General features: G+C 42.9%; 1 protein-coding gene across 1 annotated transcript in view; it reads right to left on the minus strand.

The window, feature by feature from the left end:
* LOC146862834 (gamma-aminobutyric acid receptor subunit beta-1-like) overlaps nt 1–26,294 on the minus strand; it is a 443,957-nt gene that overhangs the window by 45,435 nt on the left and 372,228 nt on the right. Inside the window, exons 3-4 of the mRNA XM_085642158.1 lie at nt 2,290–2,424; nt 2,037–2,189 (exon numbers count right to left, since the gene is read on the minus strand). Of these exons, the coding sequence (XP_085498284.1) occupies nt 2,037–2,189; nt 2,290–2,424 (288 nt within the window). The remainder of the gene's footprint in view (nt 1–2,036; nt 2,190–2,289; nt 2,425–26,294) is intronic.

Here is a 26,294-nt window from a genome sequence, read left to right on the forward strand (position 1 = left end):
TCATAACTGGTACTAGCCACCGCTGAAACTGCACAGAGCAGGCTTGCTTTCCCACTCAAACACTTGGTGTAATGGCCAGATGGGTTGCAACATTTTATATGTCCTTAATGACTGCCAGCCTTAATTGAACAGTGGCAACGAATTGAGCGTATCCTTACTGAGACCCTGGACAAACCCTTCCCTTGACGTGGGACTGATCATGCTCAATGACATGGCTGATTTCCCTGCCCTGATGATACACAAGAAATGCCTTACCGCTACAGCTCTATGTACAAAATCTGGATTCTCCACCATTGGAGATCCCCTCACCAGCCCTCTCATGGTGAATGGCTTACTGGAATGCAGAAAGCTGCCTCCTTATGAGAGATTATTATCCAAGATGCAGGACAAGCTTGAACTCTAAATTAAAATCTGGTTGGCCTTTCTGGCTGACACTGGGTGAGAGAGGCTGCTAGAGTGCTTGGCAGCTGTTAATGCTCACTTTACTTTGGTCCTGTGTTACACACACACACTTTTTCTTTTGTTGCCATTTTCCTTCCCCCTCCCTCCATTCCATGCCATGGTTTCCAGCCATTATCTTCAATTTTACCGCCCTCTGAAAAATCCTCCACCAATTATTACATGCATGGAGTACCAACCCCTAGGAAGTAAATAGTATATGATACCCCACTGATAATCTCGCTAGCCGCCCTTTTACACACCCTGGGGCTTACTTACAAGCCCCTTGCACCAACATTTTACTGTCCTATATTTACAGGGACAAGAAAAACCACCCTGCGTGGCTTTCCCTGTCATTGTAAATAAGGCCCTTTATGCGCAGCACTTTGTGTGAAAGGGGCGTTCCATGGGTGTTGCTGTGGGTGTTCCCACTCAACACCCATGAAACCTGACACATTTCCAGATTTACGAGAAATCGTAAACCTGAAAATGCGTCTGAATGCTACGCCTTCCCAGGGGGGGCGTAGGGAGTCGCAATAGGGAGAAATGTATTCATTTCTTCTGGTTTATTTCCTTTTTCTATGCGTTCTGCATTCTGCAGCACACATAGAACGAGGAAATCACCTCTGGTGATTGTTTATGTACAAGAAGGTATCCCTCCCTGCACATAAACGATCATTATAAAAAATGCACTTTTGCAAGTTCTATGTGTGCTAATGCAGCACACATAGAAGTTGAAAAACGCCATTTCAGATTATTTATGTGCAAAGGGAACCCTTCCTGCACATAAATAATCATCTTCGTGTCGCAGGCATCCTTGCACCATGCCTGCGTCGACGCATGGCAGCCCATTGTGGGCCTGCGCAGTGAAGAGCACAGGAATGCGACATTATTGTAAATCTGTCACATCTCTGTGCTTTGAAAGGGCCGCAGCGTGGCACAGCCGAAAGGCATGCGGTGCAGTGCTATGGCACTTCCTTGTAAATTACCCGTCTGAGAACAACGTGTCTCCTTTACGTACAGTAAAGGGTTGTTTTTTGTTGTATATATTCTATTACACTGCTATACGTCCCGTGGCATTGGCGAGTATTTTCAACACAGCCTCTGCTAACTTTGTTTACTGTCGTCTGTCCTACGCTATAGCGGATCTTGTCTGGTTGGAACATTTCCAAAGTTCACTGATTTAAATATGATTGTGTAACATTCAGAATCTATGCATCAAGCTGACATTTGGTTTACTATCAATCCAAATCTGGATTTTGTATATCTGTGTGAAAAAAATCATATTGTGCTTTGGGAGAGAAGTCATGGATTGACTGTGTAAAACATGAACTAAGAAATATATAACACAGCCCACATCCAAACTGAGTTTGTCACTGGTTTGGGGACGCTACCAAGTGAGTCAAATCTTTGCAACTGTTGCCCTATGTGGGAGGTATAATGGACATTTGTAAACTGACATAGTATCATTTTGAGTTTCAATCTCAATTAATAATAAGCAGCACGTTCTTAATTTATGATAAGAAATTCCTTTCTGTGCATATCTCATGCATTGTAATAGTCACACCAAGAAAGAAATGCTTCCGCAATTACATTACCTAGAGCAACTCGTGCGGCAGAGGCATCATAGTTAATCCAGAAGGATACCCAGGACAAGATTGTAATCAGCGTGGAAGGCATGTAGGTTTGTAAAATGAAGTAACCAATATTCCTCTTTAGTTTGAAACTTAAGGACAACCTAGGATATGCACCTACAATACAAAAACAGGAAAACAAACATATCATATACACGTTATAAGTGTAGAATACATTGTGAATGGACGTCATTTTATAGTTCATCGAATTGCTTACCTGTTGAAAATACCACATTCCTCGACACCATTTTGTAGTCCACAATAGAAAACTGGGGAAGCTCAATGTTTTCCACCCCTGTAATTGCATTTGTTCCTTTCCAGTAGAACTCAATATCATCAGTTGTGTATCCATCTAAAAAATAGGATGTATTAACACATTGATTAATTTGTTTTTCTCCAGTGCATGCTTGACAAATGAGATACAGACATCTGCCCTTTGCTGTTCTTAGTAGTATGAGATATATTCGAGTACATCTTACATATAACAATATGTTTTACTTGAGTACTTAATAATTATGATAGATGGTGCTACTGGCTAAATCGCAGTATCGCCTGTGGCCTTTTTCTGCTAGCAAAGGGCTGCATTTGCATCCCCACTCTGCCCTACAGTTGTTAGAAATGGGGTTCTATAATTGGCAGAGGTATGCATCTTGTCCAAATAGGGACATGTCCTTCTAGTCAGGGTAAGGGGATTGCACGTCTAAACCACCTGCTCATCCCCTTGGTAGCTGGGCACAAGCTGTCAGGCTTATCTTAGAGACAGGGTGTGAATCATTTGCGGATAGCACACAGTAATATAGTGAAACCACAACAAAAGGACACTACACCTGTTTTAGAGAAATAGCCAGTATTTTTCTGTGTAAAACAAGACAAAAACACAAAAAATCCAACATAGAGTAATCAAAATACGAATATTGCAAGAATAGACTTAAAATATAGTTTATTGAAGCCGATAGCTTCATCTTGGGCTATCACAGCATTGTGAACAAACAAATCCAACAATTCAGGCTGACCGTGGCTTACAGGGCCAGCTACGGTGTTGGGAAGACCCGTAAGCAGTACCATGGAAATGCAAGGCATTGTGGTTCGTGCAATGAGATCCGAAGATGCGACGTAGGCAGGGTTCGGCGTCAGAGTCATCAGGCCCTTGAAGTCACATGCGTTGCAGATCGAACTCAATGAGATTGAAGTCAGGAGCGCTGGCAGGCATCAGGTCTGCGGTGTGACGTGCAGTGCCCTCAGGTCACGGTGCAGGCAGGGGCCCGGTGACGGCATCTAGCAGCATCAGTGAGACCAGGGCTGTGGTGTGAAGCAGGGCAATGCTCGTGGCAGTGCTGGCAGGTCTCGGTGCAAGCAGTGTTGTCATCTTTGCTGAAGCAATGCCGTTGGTAGACAATCTGTAGTCTATGGCGCCGGTGGGCCAAGGCGGTGCGTCGAGTAACTTACGGGAGGTGCCCCCAGCCCACAGTGCAGGCAGCGGTATCGATGTCAGCTTGGAGCGTCATCGTTGGGGATACCAGTGCAGCGATGTGAAGTGAGGTGGTGCAAAGTGTGGTGCCCTCAGGTCACAGTGCAAACACAGTTGTGGCAGCAGTCGGCATCGTTGATGAGACTAGGGTTGCAAAGCGGGGCAGTGCTCTCTGCGGTGTCAACAGGTCATGTAGCCAGCAGCGGCATCGTTGACGGCATAGGGTTGCCTTTTTCTATGTGGCAGCTGAAACATGCAGTTCCAGCAGCGGGTACCCAGAGGATGGTGAAGTCTTTGCTCTTCCTGAGACTTCTTGAGCACGGGACAAGCTCTACCTCAAGCCTTTGGCTAATCTTTAAAAAATAAGTTGAAGAAAGTTCAGTCCAGTACTTTCACTGCCCAAGACAGAAGCAGCCACTGTAGGCCAACACAGCAAAGCACACAGCAAAGTGGTAGTTCCTCCTCACAGCTTCTCCAGCTTCTTCTTGGCAGGTTCCTTAGTCCAAACGAGTTCTCATGAAGTCTTTGATTTCCCTGAGACTTCCAACAGGAGGCAATCTCTACGTCAAGCCTTTAGAGAAAACACTGACAGTTGGATGAGGAAAGTACAATCCAGTCCTTTCCCTGCCCAAGATAGAAGCAGTAAGCAGCAGGCCAACACAGCAAAGCATGCAGCAAAGTGGCAGTTCCTTCTGCCAGCTTTTCCAGCCCTTCTTCCTGGCAGGTTCCGCAGTATTAATCCAAAAGGGTCAGGGCTCCATATTTATAATACTTTTACCTTTGAAATTTTAGGCAGAAGTCTCCGAGTTCAGTGAAAACCAACCCTGTCCTTCCTGGCCCAGCTTCACTAAAGGAGGCGGAGACAGAATTGTGAAGAGCAGACACAGCCTATTCAGGTGGTAGTGAAAACTCCTCCCACCACTCGAAATGCAGAAAGGTCTAAGCAGCTTGGCTATGAGTCACCCAGGAAAGGCAGGACACACCTCAACCCCCCCTTGTGGCTGTCTAATGTGAATGCACATCCCCAGCTCCTGTCACTCCAAAACCAGACGCTGAATACACAAAACAGGCAGAGCCACACAGGATGGTTAAGTAAGAATATGCTCACTTTCTGAAAATGGCATTTTCAAACACATAATTAAAAAAAAAACCTTTGCTAAAAGGTGTCTTATTAAATTCTGAGTTCAGAGAACCTAAACTCCATTTCACCACCTGGTTCCAATTGAAAGTTACAAATCTAAAATGTTGCAGTGCAATTCCAAGGATAACCTATGGGACTGTTGGTCTTTCAACAGAGAACAACAAAATACACAGTATTTCACTATCAGGACATGTAAAACACAGGAAACAGCGTTTTCAATACTGTTGTTACAACGCAGTGCTTTTACAATGCGGTCGTTACAACGACTGCATTGTTAGTACGCAATACCTTTACATCACAAGTCATTAGAATGACTTGTTGAAGGGGGCGCTACGGTATTGGATATGAAATCCAACACCTTCCCTGCTGTTGCACAAACTGGAGTAGGAATAGTAAATAATACTATTGCTAAGTCCAGCGCGCCCCCTACAGCAAGTTGTTGTAATTACTTTCGATGGAACGGTATTGTGTACTAACAACGCAGTCAATGTAACGACCGCGTTGTAATAGTATGTGATGTAATAGCATGCATTGTAACATGCTATATTCGTAAAACACACCAGTACATGTCCTACCTTTCACATACACTGCACCCTGCCCATGGGGATACCTTGGGCCTACTTGAGGGGTGCCTTACATGTAAGAAAAGGGAAGGTTAGGGCCTGGCAAGTAGGTACACTTGGCAGGTCGGCATGGCACTAAAAACTGCGCTCAGCCACTCTAATGGCAGTTCTGAGTTACTTTTGAAAGGCTACTTGTGTGGGTGGCACAACCAGTGCTGCAGGCCCACTAGTAGCGTTTGATTTACAAGCCCTAGGCACACATATGCCCGTTACTAGGGACTTAGTAGTGTGCCCATTACTAGGGATTTAGTTGTGAATCAAATAGGGCAATCATGGAAACACCAATCCATAACACTATTTACATGGAGAGTATATGCACTTTAGCACTGATTAGCAGTGGTAAAGTGCCCAGAGTCCTAAAAACAAACACAAATGGGTCAAAAGCAGGAGGCCAAAAAGCAAAAAGTCTGGGGACAATCCTACCAAAAATGCCAGATCTAACAACTCTTACTTTCCCCTGTTGGTGGTACCTTATGGGCATACCAGCGTTTTTAAGATACATTTTTCTACACCCCACTATGTTATATAAGTATATTTTGTAAATCAGGTTGACTAATTCAGACAAGGAATGGCCCTCAAACAAGATTAAAAATGCCCAAAAATATCTCAGCGTAAATGAGCAGGAGCTTCACTTTTGGATGACCAAACCACTAATTTGGGAAAAGAAAACGAACACTCTCATCTGATCAATAGATGTAACATTGAGTAGGTTGACTTATCTCTCAGCACGTTCTTTGTGATGACATATGATTGGTCACTGTCACCAATACCATGGCTGAAAGTTTGCATATGGGTGGAGGTAGATTTTGGCCACAATACTCATGCATGTGACACAACCTTGTCTGTCGTCATGTTTCTTAGTTCTGAGGGTTTGGGGACGATGTTGCACATTTTCCCGCATAGGATTATGCCTATGTTTTTGGATATTCACAAAGAGGTAGTTCAAGAATTCCAGAAATTTTGTGACACTTGTTGATTAAACTGAGAATACTTCTTTTTTCTCCTTGGGAAATGCCCATCTAATTGCTGTTCTCATGCAGATGCATCAATTAAATTACTGAAGCCCATTCGGCCAATGGCTGAGAGGCCCAGGGGAGGAGCACCCTCCCTTGGGCCTCACAGCACTGCACCACCATCATAACAGAGTCTCTTAAAAGGCATTGCGACGAGGCCCCTCTTACATGTTGAAAGGGGCAGGGCACGGGGCAGCTGCCCACACTGCCCATACCTAGCACTGGCCCTGATTGTAGCCCCACATTTACACATCATCCAAAGACTAAAGATGCATTGAGAAGTGATAGAATAGGTCCATCTTGATGGTGTACAGTTGGCTCTGTCAATGAAAGGTTTCCTCTGAGGCAAGATGGCGGGGATCTGAGGCAAGATGGCGGCGGCTTGTTAGACCGCTGTGAGGCAGCTCCCAAGCCAGCGCTCTGAAAAGCAGAGTAGAGACGAAGAAACAAAGATGTCTTGCTTAAATTAAGTAATAATGGAAGTAAAAGGACTTACCCCATTCCTCACTGCTTTTTAAATCCCAGATGGCGACCCTGGCGTGATGTCTGGGAACAGAGCGGAAGATCGACTCTTGATGTCTGCACCGGACCCGAGGGCACTACAACTACGCTTCTCATTTTGTACTTCTCTGATCGGAGTACTTGTGCTGCGATTTATTGCCCGTGTACAGACCGGTGGGGCAGCTACGCGAGTGAAGCAAGACGGACCCCTAGAGCTAGATCAACCGGCTCGGCTCTCGGACACAGCTCCGCCTTTACGGAGTGTCTCCTGTGTCCCCTGTGGCATGGCGCCGAAAAACGCTGCTACGATAGCCGCTGCTGCAGCCAAGACTAGAGCAGCGAAGCAGGCTCTTCGTGACAAGGAGGCGGCACACGTTTGGAGGGCAGCGGCGATTTTACCGATCTCGACGCGGGAGTTGGAAAATCAGCAAAGGGCTCAAGACAACAGCCGAATACGCCCGTAGCTGGTCCATCTGTGATTGAACTGCTCCGAAAGACTCCCGCTCCAGTGTCTGCTCCGGTCCAGACCCCGGTCCCCCCATCACAGAAACCAGCAGCTCTTCCATCAACCGCGGATATCCTGAGAGCTATTCCAGGGTCTACAGTGACACCTAGTGGGCAAAGTCAGAATGGCATAACCGAGGATATGGAAATAATGAACACTAGTACAAATGCTTCTATAACTATAGGAGAGGACAGCTCTGTGATATGCAAGGAGCCTACAGTTGCATTGGCAGGAATACTAGACTCTAAGGCTGGGGCAGACCCTAATGCTGTAATACAAGGTATGGAGAATCTTTCTTTATGTGATACTCCTGTTTTTTCTACTGTCTCGTTAGCCTCTTCAACATTATTGATACAGACCACTTCAGCAGGCTTACTAGCGCCAGCACCAGTAACAGTACTTGAAGCTATACCAACGGTCCGTAAAACCCCAATGACTGTGGCTGTGCAGGAAGGGAAAACACCGCAATACCAGCCCATATGCAATGCTCTAGAGAGTGATCTGGGGACATCAGATCTTAGAGACACTTCAAAAAATCTGGGGGGATTTGTTGGAGGTTCCTGATGGCAAGGAGAAAACCGATGGAGACGAGATAACCCCCGATCCTACCGACACCGACTGGGATCCCTCAGACTTCTACTCAATATCAGAAGGGATAGAAGATGCAAGATGGTCAGATGACTCTGAACTTGATATTGAAACTAACACTGGTTCCGAGACGGAGAGTGACCACGAGGTGAGAACGGCAGAATCCAGGGAAAATAAAAGAGCTACCATACGGAAGAAAAGGGCCCAGGGGTTGACTTGGGATTACTCCCCCTCTATTGCATTGGGGTCTCAAGAACATGCCACCGGCTCCCGACCGACACAACGGTGCTCTCCACATCAACAGGATGCTACGCTCTCCACGGTGATGGATACAGTCCTCCAGGCTATCGCCTCCCATCGAGAAGAAACATCAAGGGATGGACGCAAAGCACAATTAGCTCTACATAAGGTTCAGGGTGTAGTGCGTAAATTGTCAAGATCAGTTAACACCTTCAACACCAGAATGACAGAAATGGAAGACTGTATAGTCATTAATGAGGCAGAGGCTACAGCCACACAGGAACAAGTTGAACTACATGAAGCAGAACTAAGTGACGTCAGATGGAAGCTCGAGGATATGGAAAATCGCCTACGATGCAGCAACCTACGCGTCCTTGGAATACCTGAAAATATTGAAGGTACTGATATCTGAGCCTTCATCATCCAACTCTTTAAAGATACACTTCCTGAGCTCTCTTCATGGAACTGGGAGCTTGAGGTGCAACGGGTGCATAGAATTCCAATCACCTTGAAACCCACTAGGAAGCAAGGAAATTATCCACGAGCAGTCCTTGTATTTTTTGGAAACTTTCTTCTCCGACAAGCTATTTCAGATAGAGTCAGGCCAGAAGCTCGACGGACTAGGGATTCCATCTCCTATTTTGTGAGACCGGATTTTTGCCACACTACGGTGGAAAGGAGGTGGCGCCTGCGACAACTTATCAAACCCTTTATGGAGAAGAAAGCACAAGTCTACCTTAACAACCCAGCCAAATTGAAAGTTCTATACAATGGCCAGACCAAATTTTTCACTTCTGAAATAAAAGCCAAAGAATTTTTAGACAGTCTCACTTAATGGCTTACTAGCGATAAAGCTAGTATAGATGACTCTTTAAGTGGTCATCGGTTGAGAAATAGAGAAAACAAAGAACTCGGATGCTGGACTTGAGAATAGTGAGAGGAGAATAGGGAGCGTATTGGACATTACTGAGATTTTATATAGATACATAGATACATTAGATCAATTCGTCTCTATATGCCTATCTATATTTTCCTTATTATCTTTCTTTTTCTTCCTTTTTTTTAATGTTTTCTATGTTTATCTTCAGTCTAAGTCTGGTTTGGGAGCGTCTCTCCATCACTAAAGACTCTTATAGAGTCTAATTGCCTCACATTATGGGTGGGGGAGGGTGGGGGGTGGGTTGCAGGGGTCTGGTGGGAGGGGGAGGGGGAGGGGGAGGGGGAGGGAAAAACGGGGGGAAAAATTGCAAAAATGAGCTTGATCTGTAGTATAAGAAACTTTAAAGGCTTTTTGGTTACTCTAATTTCTTTAAGTGATTGGAGTCCTATATTATTTATTTTGATTAATCGGAACTGGGAGAGGAATATCAATGTAAATATCGAATTTAAAGTTGGCTGGTGGTGGTGCAAATTATGTTACATAGATGGTACAGGTTCAATGGGGAATAGTTTTGAATGGGGAGAGTAAAATTGCGATGTTGGAACGTAGCGGGTCTCAATGATGGGAGAAAAAGGGCCCAACTTTTTCAATTGTTACGTCAGGATCCTGTCGACATCCTCTGTATTCAGGAGACCCACATAGCTGGATGTGATAAAAATGTATTAAAAATTCCTGGATTTAACTTGATAGCAGCAACATCTCAAACGTCTAAAATACGGGGAGTCGCTATCTTGGCAAGACCCGGTTTGGGGAGTCCTAGACGCCGACTTGTCGACAAACATGGCAGGTGGGTTGTGGTTCAACTAGAATTGGATATAACCATCTGTTCACTCTATGGCTCTAATTTGGATGACCCACAACTCTTTATCGAACTTGAATTAGAACTGGCTTCCTGGGCCGGCCCACTTATCCTGTGTGGGGATTTTGATATAAATATTGAAAAACTAGTAAATAATAGACTCCCACAGAATTATAGTGGCCGTAAACCCAAAGTCTACAGGGCAGTATCCCATCTGATGGATAGTCACGATTTAATGGATACTTGGGACATCTTGAAGCAGAATGATAACGGCTTCACCTGTTATTCCTATCCCCACAACAAGTATGTTCGATTAGACTACATTATGACATCATTACATAAGACAGCCCTAATAGACATAATTAAATCCCCCAAAACCATCTCTGACCACAACGCACTTACGTTAATTTTTGAATTGGATAGTTTAATAGACCTAATATCCAATGGTCATTTGACCGAAAGCTTCTTACTAACCCAGACTATATTAATCATATTATATCATATGCTCAATCTTTCTTTGATTGTAATCAATATAGCGCACCCAGATTCAGTGTATGGGACTGTTTTAAGGCAGCAATTAGAGGAGAGACTATAGCGTTTGTAGCTAACCATAAGAAAACTCAAGATAGTATTAATAAACAACTTAACGCGGAACTCATTAACCTGGAAATAGTACATGCTAAACAAATTCAGCAAGGAATATCAACCTCTGATACACTGCAAAAATTATTGATTTTAAAAACAGAAATTAATAGCTCGCTAACTCAAAAAGCAGCAGAAATATATCAAGCCAATAGAGATAGAATTTATGAAGCAGGGGAAAAAGTAGGGAGGCAATTAGCTCTTAAAACTAGACAAAAACAAACATACAATAAAATAAAGAATATCGAATATGAGGGCCAACAGTACACCTCCCCTCAAGATATTGTAGATGTGTTTCGAAAATATTACCAAAAACTATACCAAAATGATAATGAACATCTATCTACAAGAGACACGAAAATCTTTCTCAGTGAGTGGTTACCGGAACCAGAGCTATCTAGAATACTCGATCGAGTAGGTAGAGAAGAACTGGAGAAAGAAATTACAATGGTAGAATTAGAGACTGCAGTGTCGGACCTAGCTAATGGGAAGGCGGATGGTCCTGACAAGATCCCCCTAGAGTTATATAAGGTGTTGGGCAAACAGATACTACCCTATTTATTAGACCTGTTTCTAGGGGTACAACATCACTCAGCTACACCAGAGTCTTGGAAACACACTAATATAGCAATATTCCCAAAAAAGGGGAAACCCCCCCAGCTTCCATCTTCATATAGACCTATTTCACTCATAAACTCTGACTCAAAGCTATACTCCAAGATACTTGCAAACCGACTGAGGGGGGTCATCGAACATCTTGTATCCCCATGGCAACATGGCTTTATCCCTGGGAGAGGAACAACTGATCATACCCGTAAAGCCATTGCCTTATTTGACATCATGGGCGCCACGGGGGGAGAGATGTCGATGGTCCTACTCGATGCCGAAAAGGCATTTGATCGAGTGTCTTGGCGGTTCTTATGGGAAATTATGGAATTCAACAACTTTGGCCCAGGCTTTATCAAAGCCCTAAAAACCCTGTATATCAGCCCTAGGGCTAAACTATCCATTGAAGGCTTTGAGTCAGAGTTTGTAGAGGTACAAAGAGGCACTAGGCAGGGCTGTCCTTGTTCCCCGATATTATTTGCCCTAGTAATTAATCCTTTAATTTTAAAGCTTCTTAACTCCCCCCAAATACAACCAGTTAAGGTGGGTTCATATTCTACTAAAATATTGGCATACGCCGACGATATTGCCGTGCTCACAACCAAACCGGCCGATGCAGTAGCAGAAATAGAACAAATAACCCAGGTTTTTGGATTCTACTCTGGCTATTCACTTAATAGAGACAAAACCATGGTTTTATGTACAAATAATATCATATATGACAGTCCCTATAAAGTCAAAAATGCAACCTATCTCGGTGTAAATATTTCTCCTGAGGTAAAAGAGATTAACCGGCTTAATTATGATCCTTTGATCAAGGCAGTAAAAACAGATCTTAAGAGGGTAGATAACTTACATCTTTCAATAATAGGGAGAGTGAATTATATTAAAATGAGCATATTTCCTAGAATACTCTATCTATTCCGGGCTATTCCATTGATGGCCGACGGTAGCATTGTTAAAATCTTTGATTCCACAATATCTAAATTTATATGGAACTATGGCAAAATAAGGAGAGCATTACCATCACTAACCCTCCCCCTACATAGAGGCGGCCTTGGTATCCCGAACTTGACATTCTATCTCTGGGCGACACTACTCCAACAAATGGGCCTGCTCTTTAAAGTCAAACCTTCCAATCTACCCAACACAGACTCCTATATCCCTTCTATTTTTGAACTTGGACTAGGTGATAAATGTTGAGGGCTATTTTTGAAACAACTCGAAGCGTCATATTATAAAAAGACCAAGTTTAAGGTGATTGGAGACGCATGGAAAATCTGGAAACTTGCCTCCAAACAACTAGGCATACCCAAAATAACAAGATACACCTCTCTTTGGCACAGTAAGATCATATCATCATTTTTGATAGATAATGTCTCTAGGAGATGGGAGAATTTAGGCATATATATACTTGGTCATTTTTTTGGACAGAATGTTACTCCATCTTTCGAGGGACTACAATAGAGATTTGATATTCCATCCACAGATTATCTAAAATATTTCCAAGTCTTTACCAATATCCGTAACTCTAAACTTAATATTAATTTAGATAGTTTTTATTTTTTCTCTATTATTGAGAAGCGAGCTACTAGGATAGGTACTTTATATGATATATTTTCTCAATCCTCTAATGACGATCTAGATCGTGTTGAGAGATCCTGGGCACAAAAACTCGGAAACCCAGATGTAGATATCGACTATTCCCTAACTCTTTACACAACATTATTTTTAGCACCTAACCTTAAAGCACAATATTTTAAAACTATTTACAACCTGTATTTTACTCCGGCTAAACTCTTCACCTGGGGATTACGAGTAGATGATTGCTGCCCCAGATGTAGACAGGGACAGGCAAATTCAATTCACATGTTTGCCGAATGTCCGAAACTAGATAATTTACAAACATTGATTGGAGGATTTTGGGCTCAAGTATTCGGGCGGAATCTTAGATCCTCCGCTACCCTATTTCTTCTAGGTCACGACGAATCCTTAGGTTATAGTCTGGAGGAACAGAGGATTGTCTTCCTGAGCACTGCCGTCTTTCGTATTATTCTGGCGGCCTGTTGGAAAGATCCCAATGTACCCACCTTTCAGATGTGGCTTAGTCGATTTCTTGCCACATATAAGCAGGAGATAGCTATATATAGCACAAGAGGTAGGAAAGCTAGAGCCCGGGGTACCCAGAACTGGGCCCCAATCTCCAACTGGTACTCCAATGTAAGATCTCCCCCCTGATAAGAGAAGGGCCGACATGATATGACGAGGCAAACTGTGTAAATTTTCACTTTATATCTTTTATTTTTCATATCAGTTGTGCATATGTATTGGGTAGTAATGATTCTGTTCTTTTTTAAAAAAAAATTTTTTATATATATTTCTTATTGTTCTTTCTTTCGTATGTATTTTTTTTTTTCCCTATTAACTTTCCTGATGTACTACTGTTTCATTAAGAATTCATTCTTTTTTAAAGAAATTGTTTGAATGAATACTACAGATCATGCTCAATAAAAAGTGTAAAAAAAAAAAAAAGAGAAGTGATAGAATAATTCTCTCAGCATTTCTAAGTGTGACATATGTCTTGAAGTGCACCTAGTATTGGTACACATACAAAACACCAGATTAAGAAATACAGGTGTGTAATGTGCATGCCCAGTAAGATCAACATGAGGTTATATATACATACACCTTGACTTACAATCACACTGTAGTTATAGTCAGTTGAGGACTATCTGGAGTAGCTTCTGAAATGGAATGCAAACTAGATGAGCATCCACAGTGTAGTAACCTAGTGGGGTTTTAAGAAGGTTTGTAAAAACAATTCTAATAATTACCTTCAAACTTCACTTACACCAAGATGGTCCACACCTTGTGATGACATCAGTGTGTACAAAGGGGTAATGTAGACTAAAACATTTACATAAAAGTAAATATTGTTTTAAGAATTGGTAATAGTGATCAACCATTTTCCGAACCATGTTCATTTGTACTGTATGCCATGTGTATAATACACCTAGAGATATGAAAATAGATGAAAACCAGCAATAAAGTTGTATACCACACTTATGTTTTCATACATTGTGGCATGCACACTTACACATGCAGCTTGGTAATTTACTTGACTAGCACAAACACTCATCAACTACGCTCATGCAGGTGTACACCTCAGTATCTGGGAATCAGCCTGCACGTGATTAGTGCTGGTTGTAATGGGACTAAAATCGTCATATGGTTTAGTTATTGAGTAAGCTGTTGCAAAGCAGCGGACCCAGTAAAGATCCCTTGGCTGGTTTTACATCTCAGTCTTGGTTAAGGCCACTTGAATTATACTACAGGAGAGAGTCAAATTATGCACCTGGGTTGATTAATTATGTGGTGAGAAAAGGCTAATTATGCAGTACAATGTGGCACATTTGGTGATAGTATTAGTTCATTATTTTGTAATTTGTACATATGTTAATATTGTCTGGGCAAAGAATTCTCCCACTATGTACTAGTTTAACACCCAAATGCAGCAATTAGCAACTGAAAGATGACAGTCAACCTTTGTGAAGGTCCCTCCACTGCGCAGCAATAAATGACACCAGAGTTTTAGTACCGTTTGAGCTAGAAACAAGCCTTTCATGGATAAAATCTGTAAATTATGGCCGGAATGATGGATTATGTGGCAAATGCAGGAAATGCATATTTTTGGAAAAAACACCATGGTCACAGTATTGCATAATTCCATTGCCCTGACCTTGGTATAATATAAATGCTGAGGTTTATCTGTGTGATCACCTACCCAGATACAGCATTGGTCAACTTTTCAAAATATTTCTTGACTGTGCCTGATGAGGCCTTGGTGACCAGGGTCAAATTAACCTTTTACCAACGTGCACAAAAAAATAATGACTTTAAACAAATGCTCATGACTTGAAAAATACCTCCGAGTGCATGAATTAAAGAAAACATTGAATGATACTGGTGTCATGGAACTACCAGTGATAGGTCAAAGATAGGTAAGATCATTTTCCTTATATAAACTTAAAAACCGAGTTTGAAAATAGCGTTATCCTTTAACTCTACTGCTTCCTACCTCTGACAAACAGCAGCATGACTGCACAGGCCTGGCCTCGTGCTTCTCCCATGAACTTTTATTTAGTGTATTTTTAGACTATTTATCTAACACCCATGGATACCTTAATGCTGAACACATCAAGGCTAGTCTCCTTCAGATACAAAACATTCAAAGATACGAGCTAAGGCATAAAGCGTAACATACTGGAAATAGCCTCGCTTTTAGCTGTTTCCTGATCTTTAACAACACAGGTTCTTTCTTCAGTTCAAGCGGAAGACTATTCCACATCCTTGCTGCATCTATCAAAAAGGCCCTGCCATCTAAAGTTCTGTTAGCGGAACGTTCAGCTATTCATTCGAAAGACCTTCTCTGATCTTAAGGAGTGTCTGTAACATAAAGTGGATATCTTTAAGATAACAGACTGTGGGTCAGATGTACCAAGACAGGATTCCCAAAAAGTGGTTGCAATTTGTACACCGACTTTTTGTGAGTCCTATGGTATTTTGCGATCTGACCTATGTACTAATGGGTCGGTTCTCAAAATACCAAATCACAGTGGGTCGCAATTCAACTTACCTCATGGTAATGTCAAAATAATATTAATGATGTAGGTCGCAAATTGTGACCCACTACGATTCGCTCCCAACACAGGGTTGATGGCCTGTTTGGGTCAGCAGACCAGCAAGTCTGTAATTGCTTTTAAATAAAGTAACCTTTTTTTTAAATGCAGCCCATTTTTCTTAAAGGAAATAAATGAAAATATACCTATAAAGTGCATTTTTACTCTAAGGTGTCTTGCCGCTATCAATGTGAAAGCAAGAAAAGAGGAGGGAAGAGAGCATCCTGACTATAACTAGAGCAATAAAAGTTTTTTCGGCTTCTCCTAAATAGCTTATGATCCTCAGTAGATTTGATATAAAGAGGCAATGAGTTCCAAAGTTTGGCTGTAGCATAAGAGAGTGATCTACCAACCCATATTACCCATGCTATTCTGGGAACCACAAGCGTCTTGTGGTCCCATGGACTACTGCCTACCCCAAAAGTATGTTTATTTTCACCATTCACAAAGAATCCCTTAGGGACCCCTTTCCGTTTGCGAATGGGTTACCACTACTTGTCAGTAGTAAGTAAAATATTAATATTCATACAAAACTATAATAATATGTGGATTTCAGTTGCAAAATATTAATTCATACTGTTGGACATGGCCCTTTTTGCAGGGTCTTCCCTGAAACTTTTTGCCTCCCTACTGTATTTTTTCTGACCTGTTATTGGCTATTTTATGACTCTGGGCACTTTACCACTGCTGATCAGTGCTAAAGTGCATATGCTTTCCCTATTGTTAAATTGAAGTATTGATTAATGACTCCATAATTGGGTTATTTGATTTACTTGTCATGCCCTAGTACAGTGCACCATGTGTGCCCAGGGCTTGTGAATCAAATACTGCTGGTGGGCTTGCAGCACTGGTTGTGCCACCCACAGAAGCAGACTGTACAGTGTGTCTCAGGCCTGCCATTGCAGAGCCTGTGTGCAGTCTCTGACTGCCATGTCGACTTGGCAAGTGCACCCACTTGCCAGTCCCTAAACCTTCCCTTATCTTCATATCAGACACCCCTAATGTAGGCCCAAGGGCAGGGTGCATTGTAAGTATAAGGTAGGACATGCCTTGGTGTGTGTGGCATGTCCTAATAGTGAATTACAGCCATTTTCGTTTTTCACTATTACAAGGCTACCTGTTCCCCATAGGCCAGAATGGGCAGTTTGATTATAACATCCTATAATCCTAACATGGTTGAAATTCGAGTTTAGTATGCCTGAACTCAGAATGATAAAATACATCTTTTAGTGAAGTTGGTTCTAACATTCTGTGTTTGAAAATACCACTTTTAGAAAGTAGGTATTTTCTTGCCTAACTGTCCAAGTCTGCCTCTGCTAGGTTGTGTATTGTGTGTCTGGTTTTGTGAGTGACAGGGGCTGGGGGATTCCAGGAGAGAGGGTGAGTCAGCAAACTGCTGAATAGAGAGATCTGCATGCAGATGGGTGGGAGGAGTTGCACCTGGGACCTGAATAGGGCTGTGCCTACCCTCCACAATGCTGGCTCCAGCTCCTGTGGTGCATCTGATGTCCCTGGCCTACACTGTGAAAGGAAAGAAGGAGTCTTGTCAACAAAGTGCTCCCGGACTGACCAGAGCTGGTTTGGACTAGGCAAAGGCCTCTCTGCCCTCAGAGAACAAATAGAAAAGTAGTATAAATATGGGGACCCAGACCCCAAGACTTTAGATCACTTCTGGGAACAAGACGAAATCTTTGCCAAGGAGAAGAACCAAGGAAGCTGCAGGAGTTTGGACTACCCCTCTGCCAGTGTGCTGTTTGCTGGGTTGGCCTACAGTGGTGTCTTCATTGCCAGGGAAAGAAGAAGGAACTTTTACAGAACTTTCATCATGTGACAGAATATTTCTCCAAGGGCTTGAACTTGTGCTTGCCTCCTGCTGAAGTCTCAGGGACAAAAGACTTCACCACCAGCTCCCCATTGAATTTCCTTGCTGGGAATTATATCTGCAGAAGCCTGCGTGTCGCTGGGAGCTGAAAGCGCGACGCAACAAGAAGAAGCGTGTCGCCGCCGCAGCTGTAGTCATCGCATCGCCGGAGAAGTGTGCCACCGCCGCATCTCCCAGATGCGTGTGTTCGTCGCAGCTGTCTGCTGTCACATGACCGGAGAAGCGTGTCTCCATAGTGAGGGTCGCCGTCGCATCACCGGAGAAGCGTGTTGCAGGGCCTATCGCGGCTCCAAAGTACAGAGTCGTCGCAAGGCTGCCAGGGCGTGTTCGCATCATCTTCACTTCGTCGCATCAAGAGCGCCATCTTATCGCATCGCACCGGATTGTCGCATTGCATCGAGGCGCCATCTTGCCGCATCGCAACCGGGCTGCAGCACGAGAATCTACGCATCACCTCCTCTCCGGTAAGGATCAAGACGCATGCCCTATTCTGCTCAAGCATTGAGGCGCGACACATCGTCTCTCCTGAATCAAGGAACCGACGCATCCCCATCCCCAACGCTGCGAGCCTTTGTTACGCATCCAGGTACTTTTGTGAGAACTGTGTCACATTTACCATCAACTTGAACTAAGTCACTTCTACCATCTTTAAGTCAATTTTGAGTACAGTATTGTGGATTGTTTGTCGTTTGTAGTCTTGTGTTAAGCCTATATAAAGAATACTTATTTTTATAAAACCTGTGTGGTGTCCATCTGTAGTGTTTTCACTGTATTGCTGTATGTGTTCACAAATGCTTAACACACTGCCTCTGAGATAAACCTATCTGCTCATGCCAAGCTACCAAGGGGGTGAGCAGGGGTTATCCAGTAGTGTAATCCCCTTTCCCTGATTTAGAAGCTAGGGTCCCTATTTGATCAAAGGTACCTACCTCTGCCAACTAGAGACCCCCAGTTCTAACACATACCATAAGTAATTGGAATTTGGAAGAGACACGCCCCTTCCAAGTAGTGATTCCTAATGGTTTCTTAAACCCGTTTTGTGATTCGATAATGTTCTACTGCATGAAATTTGGTTACTGATTGTGGGGGGAGGAACTTTACTCTAGCAGCAACCACAATCTCTGTCAGGGTGTAGCACAAACAAACCCCAAATTAACCTGTGCTTAACCCTCTAGTAGCTTGGTACAAAGCAGCCAGGCTTTACTTAGAGGCAATTTGTAAAGTATTTATGCCCACTTTAAACAATAAGAAAGAGAAAACACAACACAAGTAAAATCCCACATCATTTTAGAAAAATAGAGTACAATTAAATAAATTTTTTGAGACCAAAAACTACAAACATTCAATCAGTGGAACCGTAGATATGCAATTTTAAAGATTTAAGTTAAAATAGTGCCTAGAAGCACAAAGCTCTAACTGTGGTTATCTGGTCAGGGCCGGACTGTGACAAAGTCACATGTTCAGGCTGATCATAATGGAGTATGGGCCGGATACAGGTACCAAGTAAGACCCCCTGAATAAAGTACCTTAAATCCTGGTTTACGGAGTGTTGCAAGATACGGCATTGAGGATGTGTCACGTATCGGCGGTTCCAAGGAAGCTGTGGGGCTGTGATGCAGAGTCTTGCATCATGGTTGAGGATACTCTCAATGAGGGTCTGGCAAAGCACTGAGGATGCGTTGCGCAGTGGCGGTTCCAAAAAGGTGACGGGCTGCGATGCGAAGTTCTTCGTCGTCAAGGATGCTGTTGATGTGGAGCTTGAGATGCAAAGGTTTGCGTTGAGGATGCGTTGTGCAGCAGGGGTTCCTAGGAGATTGCGGGCTGTGATGTGAGTTTTGTCATCAGGGATGTATCGCACTGCAGCAGTTCTGAGCAGAGCTGCGAGGAGATGCTTAGTGCTGGGTCGGTTCTCTCTCCAGGAACCACAGCTGGGCTGGCAGAGCACCTTAAGGATCACTTCCAAGAGTCCAGGACTGGGATGGCACCACTTGTGGGGTAGAACTCACAGCACACATAGTCCAGGTACTGAGTTCAAGTTGATTGGAGAATATGTTATTCCTGAATGCTCTGATCAGGAGGCCAATCAACTAGCCCTTAAAGTCACTTAGGCAGCAGGCAGAAAGGCTCCAAGACAACAGAGCAGCAGTCCTTCTTGCAGAGTCCTTCTGAGTCTTTCACAGATCCAGTCGTGTACTGAAGAATTGGGTCTGAAGTTCCAATGTTTATACCTGGTGCCCCCTTAAAAGTAGGATTAGTTTATAGAGAATTCTCTTTGAAGTTTCCTGCCTTCCCTGGCTGCATGAACAATGCAGTGGTGCAATGAAATGACAATTATATTTCTAAAGCGCTCGACTACCCATGGGCGCTAATGCTTCTAGAGGAAACAGAGCAGATCTAGATTAATGGATGGCTAGAAGTTGAATGGCTATGTCATATTTTTAAGTCTTTGTAGAAAGAGAGCGAGCCTGGCTTGCATTTTAGTTCAGCTAGCATCAAGTTCCAACGTTTTGCCGTACAGGTGATGAAGCTACGACCGCCCCATTTGGCTTTCTTGAATCTAGGAACCACCGGGATTAAGAGCATCTGCTGACCTAAGTGTTCAGCTGGGAATCTAACTCTGAAATTATTGTTTCAAGTATTTGGGTCCCAAATCATGTAATGCCTTAAAGGCAATACAGAGGGCCTTAAAATCGATTTGTTTCTTGACAGGAAGCCAATGTAGCTGGATTAGTCCCTTCACCACAGATTGATAGTTGGCAATTCCTAAGATCAGGCATGCAGCGGTGTACTGGAGTGCCTGAAGCTTATATAAGCATTTCTTCTGGATGTTGGTAAATACAGCATAGCAATAATCCAACTTCCACAGGATAAGAGTGGTGACCATATTTATGTGTAAATTTGATGGAATAAACTGCAGAATGTTTCTGAGCATTTATATCATAAAGAATGATGTGGATGTGATTGTATTAACGTGTCCCTCAAAGAAAAGATTACAGTCAAAAAGGACTCCTGGATTCCTAACCTTCGAGACCGGAAGGGGCAGTGTTCCAAGATATTGCGACCACCAGCTAGGCGACCATAAGGAAGAGTTACAGCTGAAAGGTAGCACCTCTGTCTTGCTAGAGTTTAGCTTCAACAAATAGAGAGACATCCAGTTCTTTATCTGGGCCATGCAGTCATGAAATCTAAACACAGTTTTGTTCGGATTGCTAACGACTGACACCACAATTTGGGAGTCATCCGCATAGGACACCACCACAAAGCCAAAAGATTTAATCAGTTTAGCCAATGAGGTTACATAGAGATTAAAAAGAGTAGCGCTCAATGATGAGCCCTGTAGTACCCCACATGACAAAGAGAATGATGGAGAATTAATCTCATTCAGCACGACTATTTGTTCTCGGTCCGAGAGGAAGGATTTCAGAAGCTAAAGTGCTTGGCCCCTGATGCCCAGAGACGAGAGGAGGCCAATGAGTATGTCATGATTTACTGTGTTGATTGCTGCTGAGCAATCCAACAATACCAGGGCAGCATTATTGCCTGCATCTACCATCTGCCTAATATTCTCTGATGCCGAGATCAAAGATAGTTCAGTGCTATGTTGGCTCCTGAACCTGAACCAGGTGTCAACCAGAAGTCAGTTTTCACTGATGAAAGTGTAAAGCTTTTTATTGATGGCTTTATCTATGATCTTTGCTGGTAAAGGAATACGGGCAATCGGGCAATAATTGTTAGGGTCAGTTACCTCTACGTTGGGTTTTTTCCGAAGCGGGAGAATAGAGACTTTCTTCTATTCTCTTGGATAGTAACATGTCTCCAGCATGTTGTTGAAGATAACTGTAAGATGTCTTGATAATATTTCAGTTGCCAGTTGGAAGATAGTAGGAGGGCAGGGATCGAAGTGAGAGGCAGATCGAATCTGACTGAATAGAGATTAGGAGGACAATATAGAGTTGACAACTAAGGTGCTCTTATCAGACACACTGGACTTTACTGGACTGAGGAGCTCTGATGTTATCTAATCTAGTTGAGTCATACAGATCATTGTTAGTCTTTGTCACCTGTCCTACCGGAGCACCTGTCCCTCTACGGAGAGGATGGGAGAAGAGTTGGAGGAGAGCGAGTTATAAATCATGTCACCTTGTTTTTGAAGAAGGAGACGATGGTTTTACAGAAAATCTGATCAACAGAATTGTGTTTGGCTTCTATAAGTTTGGTAAGGCAATTTATAATGCCATAAAGTTCCTTAGAGGAATTTAAGGCGTTCTGAATTTTTGTGGTGATGTAATTAGTTTTTGCTTTTACAATCATTATTTTATACACTGAGATCGCTAGTTTGTAGGCGTTTCTATCTGAAGTATTGTAGTCTAGGCTCCATTTTCTCTCTAAACTACAGCAGACTTATTTTTGTGTCCTAAGATTATCATCAAACCAAGGTTCAGAGGGGGAGGTTCTGTAATTATTTTTAACTTTTAGTGGAGCTAACTGATTAATGGTATCATCAATCCAGTGTTGGTAGTCTTCTAGGGTGGTATTTAACATATCAGGACTACCTTTAAGCCCTGAACCTTGTGTGAAGGCAAGGAAAAGCCTATTCAGTTGCCAGTGAGTCTGTGCACAGCCGCGGGCCCCCATCCTGCCAGTTGATAGCCCATCCAGGCACACCTAATCCCCCTATTGTGTGGTTGTCTGGGAGGAATAAACAAAGTCCAACTGACAACTAGACCCACTCATGTGACCCAAGAACAGACAGCAGGTACACAATAGGGAAGGACAATTTTAACTTTCTAAAAGTAGCACTTAAAATTGCAACTTAAAATCTGACTTTACCACTAAAGAGGATTTTTAATGAGAATTTCCCAGACACCAAACATGAAAGTTTTATCTGTTCCCAATCAAAAGTTAGCACTTATTAAATGTGATAAGGCAAGCCAATGTTATCCTATTGGAGAGGTAGGCCCTGCAGTAGTGAAAAACAAATGTAAGAGTTTTTCACTACCAGGACATGTAACAGTTAAAAAGTACATGTCCCAACTTTTAAATAGCACACTGCCATTTGGGCTGTTGAGAGCCTACTCTAGGGGATTGTAGGGGGGCGTATATGTATTAAACAGGAAGGTTTTGGACTGGTAAAAGGTTTAGTTTGCGAGGTCGATACAGCTGTTTAAAACTGCATACACAGGCCTGAAACATGTTTAAAAGCCTACTTAAGTGGGTGGTACAATTAGTGCTGCAGGCCCACTAGTAGTATTTAATTTGCGGACCCTGGGTACATGTAGCACCACTCTACTAAAGACTCACAAGTAAGTTAAATATGCCATTTCGGTATAAGTCAATTTCACCATGTTTAAAGGAGAGAGCACAAGCACTGATGAGAAATAGTAACGTGTGCAGACCCCTAAAAGCCAACAAAAAATGGAGTTCAGAAAACAGAAAGGGGAAGGCAAAATGTTTGGGGATAGCCCTGCAGAAAGGGCCAAGTCCAACAGGTATTGAATCGCTAAATGGGTTTAATACAACCAAAAAACACATTTTCTTGTCGCAAACCCTGAAATTTACTGAATTGCAGAGTCTTCCACAAGAAAATGGGTTTGTGCATCTGGCCCTAGGTCTCTAATTGTAGTGTTTTGTGCACTAGATTTAGAGATTTGAACGTTATACTTTAAGTGACAGACAGCTGATGCAATTTTTCCAAGGCACAAGAGATGGATTTAAATGTTTTTATATTTAAAATCATTTCGGCTGTGGCATTTTGACTCATCTGCAGTTTGTGTAGTAATTTTGTTTACAATAGTCAATTCTCTCAGACGCAAACACCTGCATTCATAATTTGTATACTTTGAAGGCGATTGAACAGATAAATGATCCTTCTAACTTCCCTTAGTTGAAAGAGGCAAATCTTTAGTATAGATTGTTTCTGATCTTCCATAGTAAGACCCTAATCGATTTTTACTCCCAGATTCTTTGCATTTTGCACAGGAGTGGGTTATTGCCTCAATGATGGGGGCCTAAAAATATAGGGCCTCATTTATGAAAAGTGACGCATCGCTGCGTGAAAACAGTGATGCGTCATAGTTCCATACTGACGTCTGTGAGTACGGAAGGAGAATTTCTGTTTTCTCTCTGTTTAACTTTAGTAATTTTCGAGACATCCAATACTGTACCTTCGACATGCAGTCCTGCAAAATATCTGCACTCTGACTAGGTGCACCGTCTATTGCATAGAGAATACATTGCATACATTAAGGAAGCCATACCACATCATTAAATCAACCAAGCCTACCTTGCCACATATAAATTAAACAAAACGAGTACTAATATAGATCTATGCGGGAAGCTAAGGTTTAAAGATCTATGATCTGATAAATATGGGAATAGAAATGACTAAGGAGATTAAAAAAAAGCTGTGGAAGCAGTTTAAAGCAGTGCCTCAGATACCAAAGACACACTGACGCTCCAGCAGTGCCTGGCGGGAAGCAGTATTGATTGTCTCTGGCAGATCTGAAAGTATTAGGGCTATTGAGATGTTCTTAGCCAAATATGGGCATAAATCATCCAAAAGAGCAGTGGTAACACTTTCATTCCTGTACCTAGCACGACAACCATCTTAAGTAGGATGTTGCAATTAGTGGGGTTCCACAAACGTGGATAATTAAAAACTCTGGGGGATATTCACAAGGAAGTGATGGAGAGAGGCGTTAGCCTTCTTGGCTTAATGCCTTTCTCCGCCACTTCGGAAACGCAAGGCTGCACCATATTCACAAGGATATGGTGCAGCCATGTGTTTCCACCTGCGATCGCGCTAAGTTTCACAACTTGGCGCCAACGCAGGCACCCTTGCAACAGAGTGCAAGGGTGTCTGCAAGCAGGGAGGTTTGTTTATGTACAGGAAGGTGTCCCTTCCTGCACATAAACAAATCTAAAATGCCAGTTTGTAACTTACATGTGTGCTGCTTCTTGCAGCACACATGCAAGTTACAAAACGTCATTTGAAAAAAAGGTTTGTTTATGTACAGGAAGGAACACCTTCCTGTACATACACAAACCATGACACTTTGCTTCTTCCATGTGTGCTGCACGATCAGAAATAAAGCATTTCTTCTTGTTTCGCCAACATAAGACCAGAGTTTTCCTGGATTTGATTTTGGCGCTACCTCCTATTTACGCTGCCCTTGCGAATAGGGGGCAGCGTCAAAATCAATGGGTGTTGCGGTGGAACGCCCACCACAACACCCACTGCACGCCCCTTTCAAGCTAAACACAGCGTGAAAGGGGGCCTTATTCACAAGGCAGCGTTAAGCCACATTAAGTGGCTTAACACTGCCTTGTGAATAAGGAGAGGCCCCTATCGCCACCACTTGACGTTGTGGTGGCGATAGGGTCTTGTGAATATGCCTCTCTGTGCTGAAGGAGTTTTGTTAAGAAGGGCAGATGTGACACTGGCCTGTAATTTCCCACCAGCCAATAGCCTAATGAGTGTTCTTTTATTGTACAGGTCCAATACTAGAGCTCACATACATTAATAACAGACTGAACACACAGACAAGATATTAATAAAAGATCTTTATGCGTTTTGGCTGCGAGAATATCTGCACCCGAACCCGATGGCCGGCTGTTAGTGACCACAGCCCTGCAGCTCTCTGCATTTCGTTCAGTAAAGGGATTTAAGATGTTAGGTCCTCTAATAGAAAATAATTTAAAATGAGGAGGCATTATCTGCCGAATTGGTCATAGTTAACCGCTCAGTAATCAGCCATTTTTCCTGCTTAACTTAGTTTGAAAACGCGTTGCTTCTCATTGTGGGGTAATCAGCCTCCAAGCAACCTGGAGGTTGTTTACATTCTTTACGATTCTCTCTGAATATTATATTGCGTTAGCAACTTATGGCATTTTTTTATAACACAATTAATTAATTTTTTTTATATATAGATGCAACAGTATCACCAGCATACATCTTTTAGAGTGGAACCATGTAGTACCCTGGCATGGCAAATGCCATACCTGTGAGCAGTTACACGCCACAATTACTTGCTTGTTCCGTATGAACTTTCACCCCCCTCCAATTCTAATGCAAATGGCTACTCCCTAGAGGTCCTGATTTCTTTGTCTAAAGATTCTGATGGCATCCCTGCAGGTTCCAAGTGAATGCCCCTGAAATGGCACCAAACGGACTATGTTTTAGAATGTTTCTGTGGACAACCTCTTGCTGCATACACAGGGATTTCTAGACTCATGCATCAATCTAAGCCCTGTTTCCAGCGCTCCAGGATAGGCGAGCCCAGAAGTTTCCATTCTTTGGCTAGATCTCTTTTCCCCACCACCACCACCAACCCCAACCAAGTGGCTTGGTGCCTATCACAGTCTACATCCTACGTCACATGCAGTAGTGTTAGCTTTCGATTCTTAGGGTTTCTCCAACCCAGGACTCCCCAAAGACATGACAGGACGCCCTCCCAGAAGGTCTCTAGCCTTTCAGATGTCTAGACACTGTGTACTTAGTCACCCCATGATATTCTGCAATGCAGGCACGTCGGTCTATCTATCTATCTATCTATCTATCTATCTATCTATCTATCTATCTATCTATCTATCTAT

This window comes from Triturus cristatus, chromosome 2_2 (assembly GCF_964204655.1).
Source record: "Triturus cristatus chromosome 2_2, aTriCri1.1, whole genome shotgun sequence".
In the NCBI taxonomy this organism is placed as follows: Eukaryota; Metazoa; Chordata; class Amphibia; order Caudata; family Salamandridae; genus Triturus; species Triturus cristatus.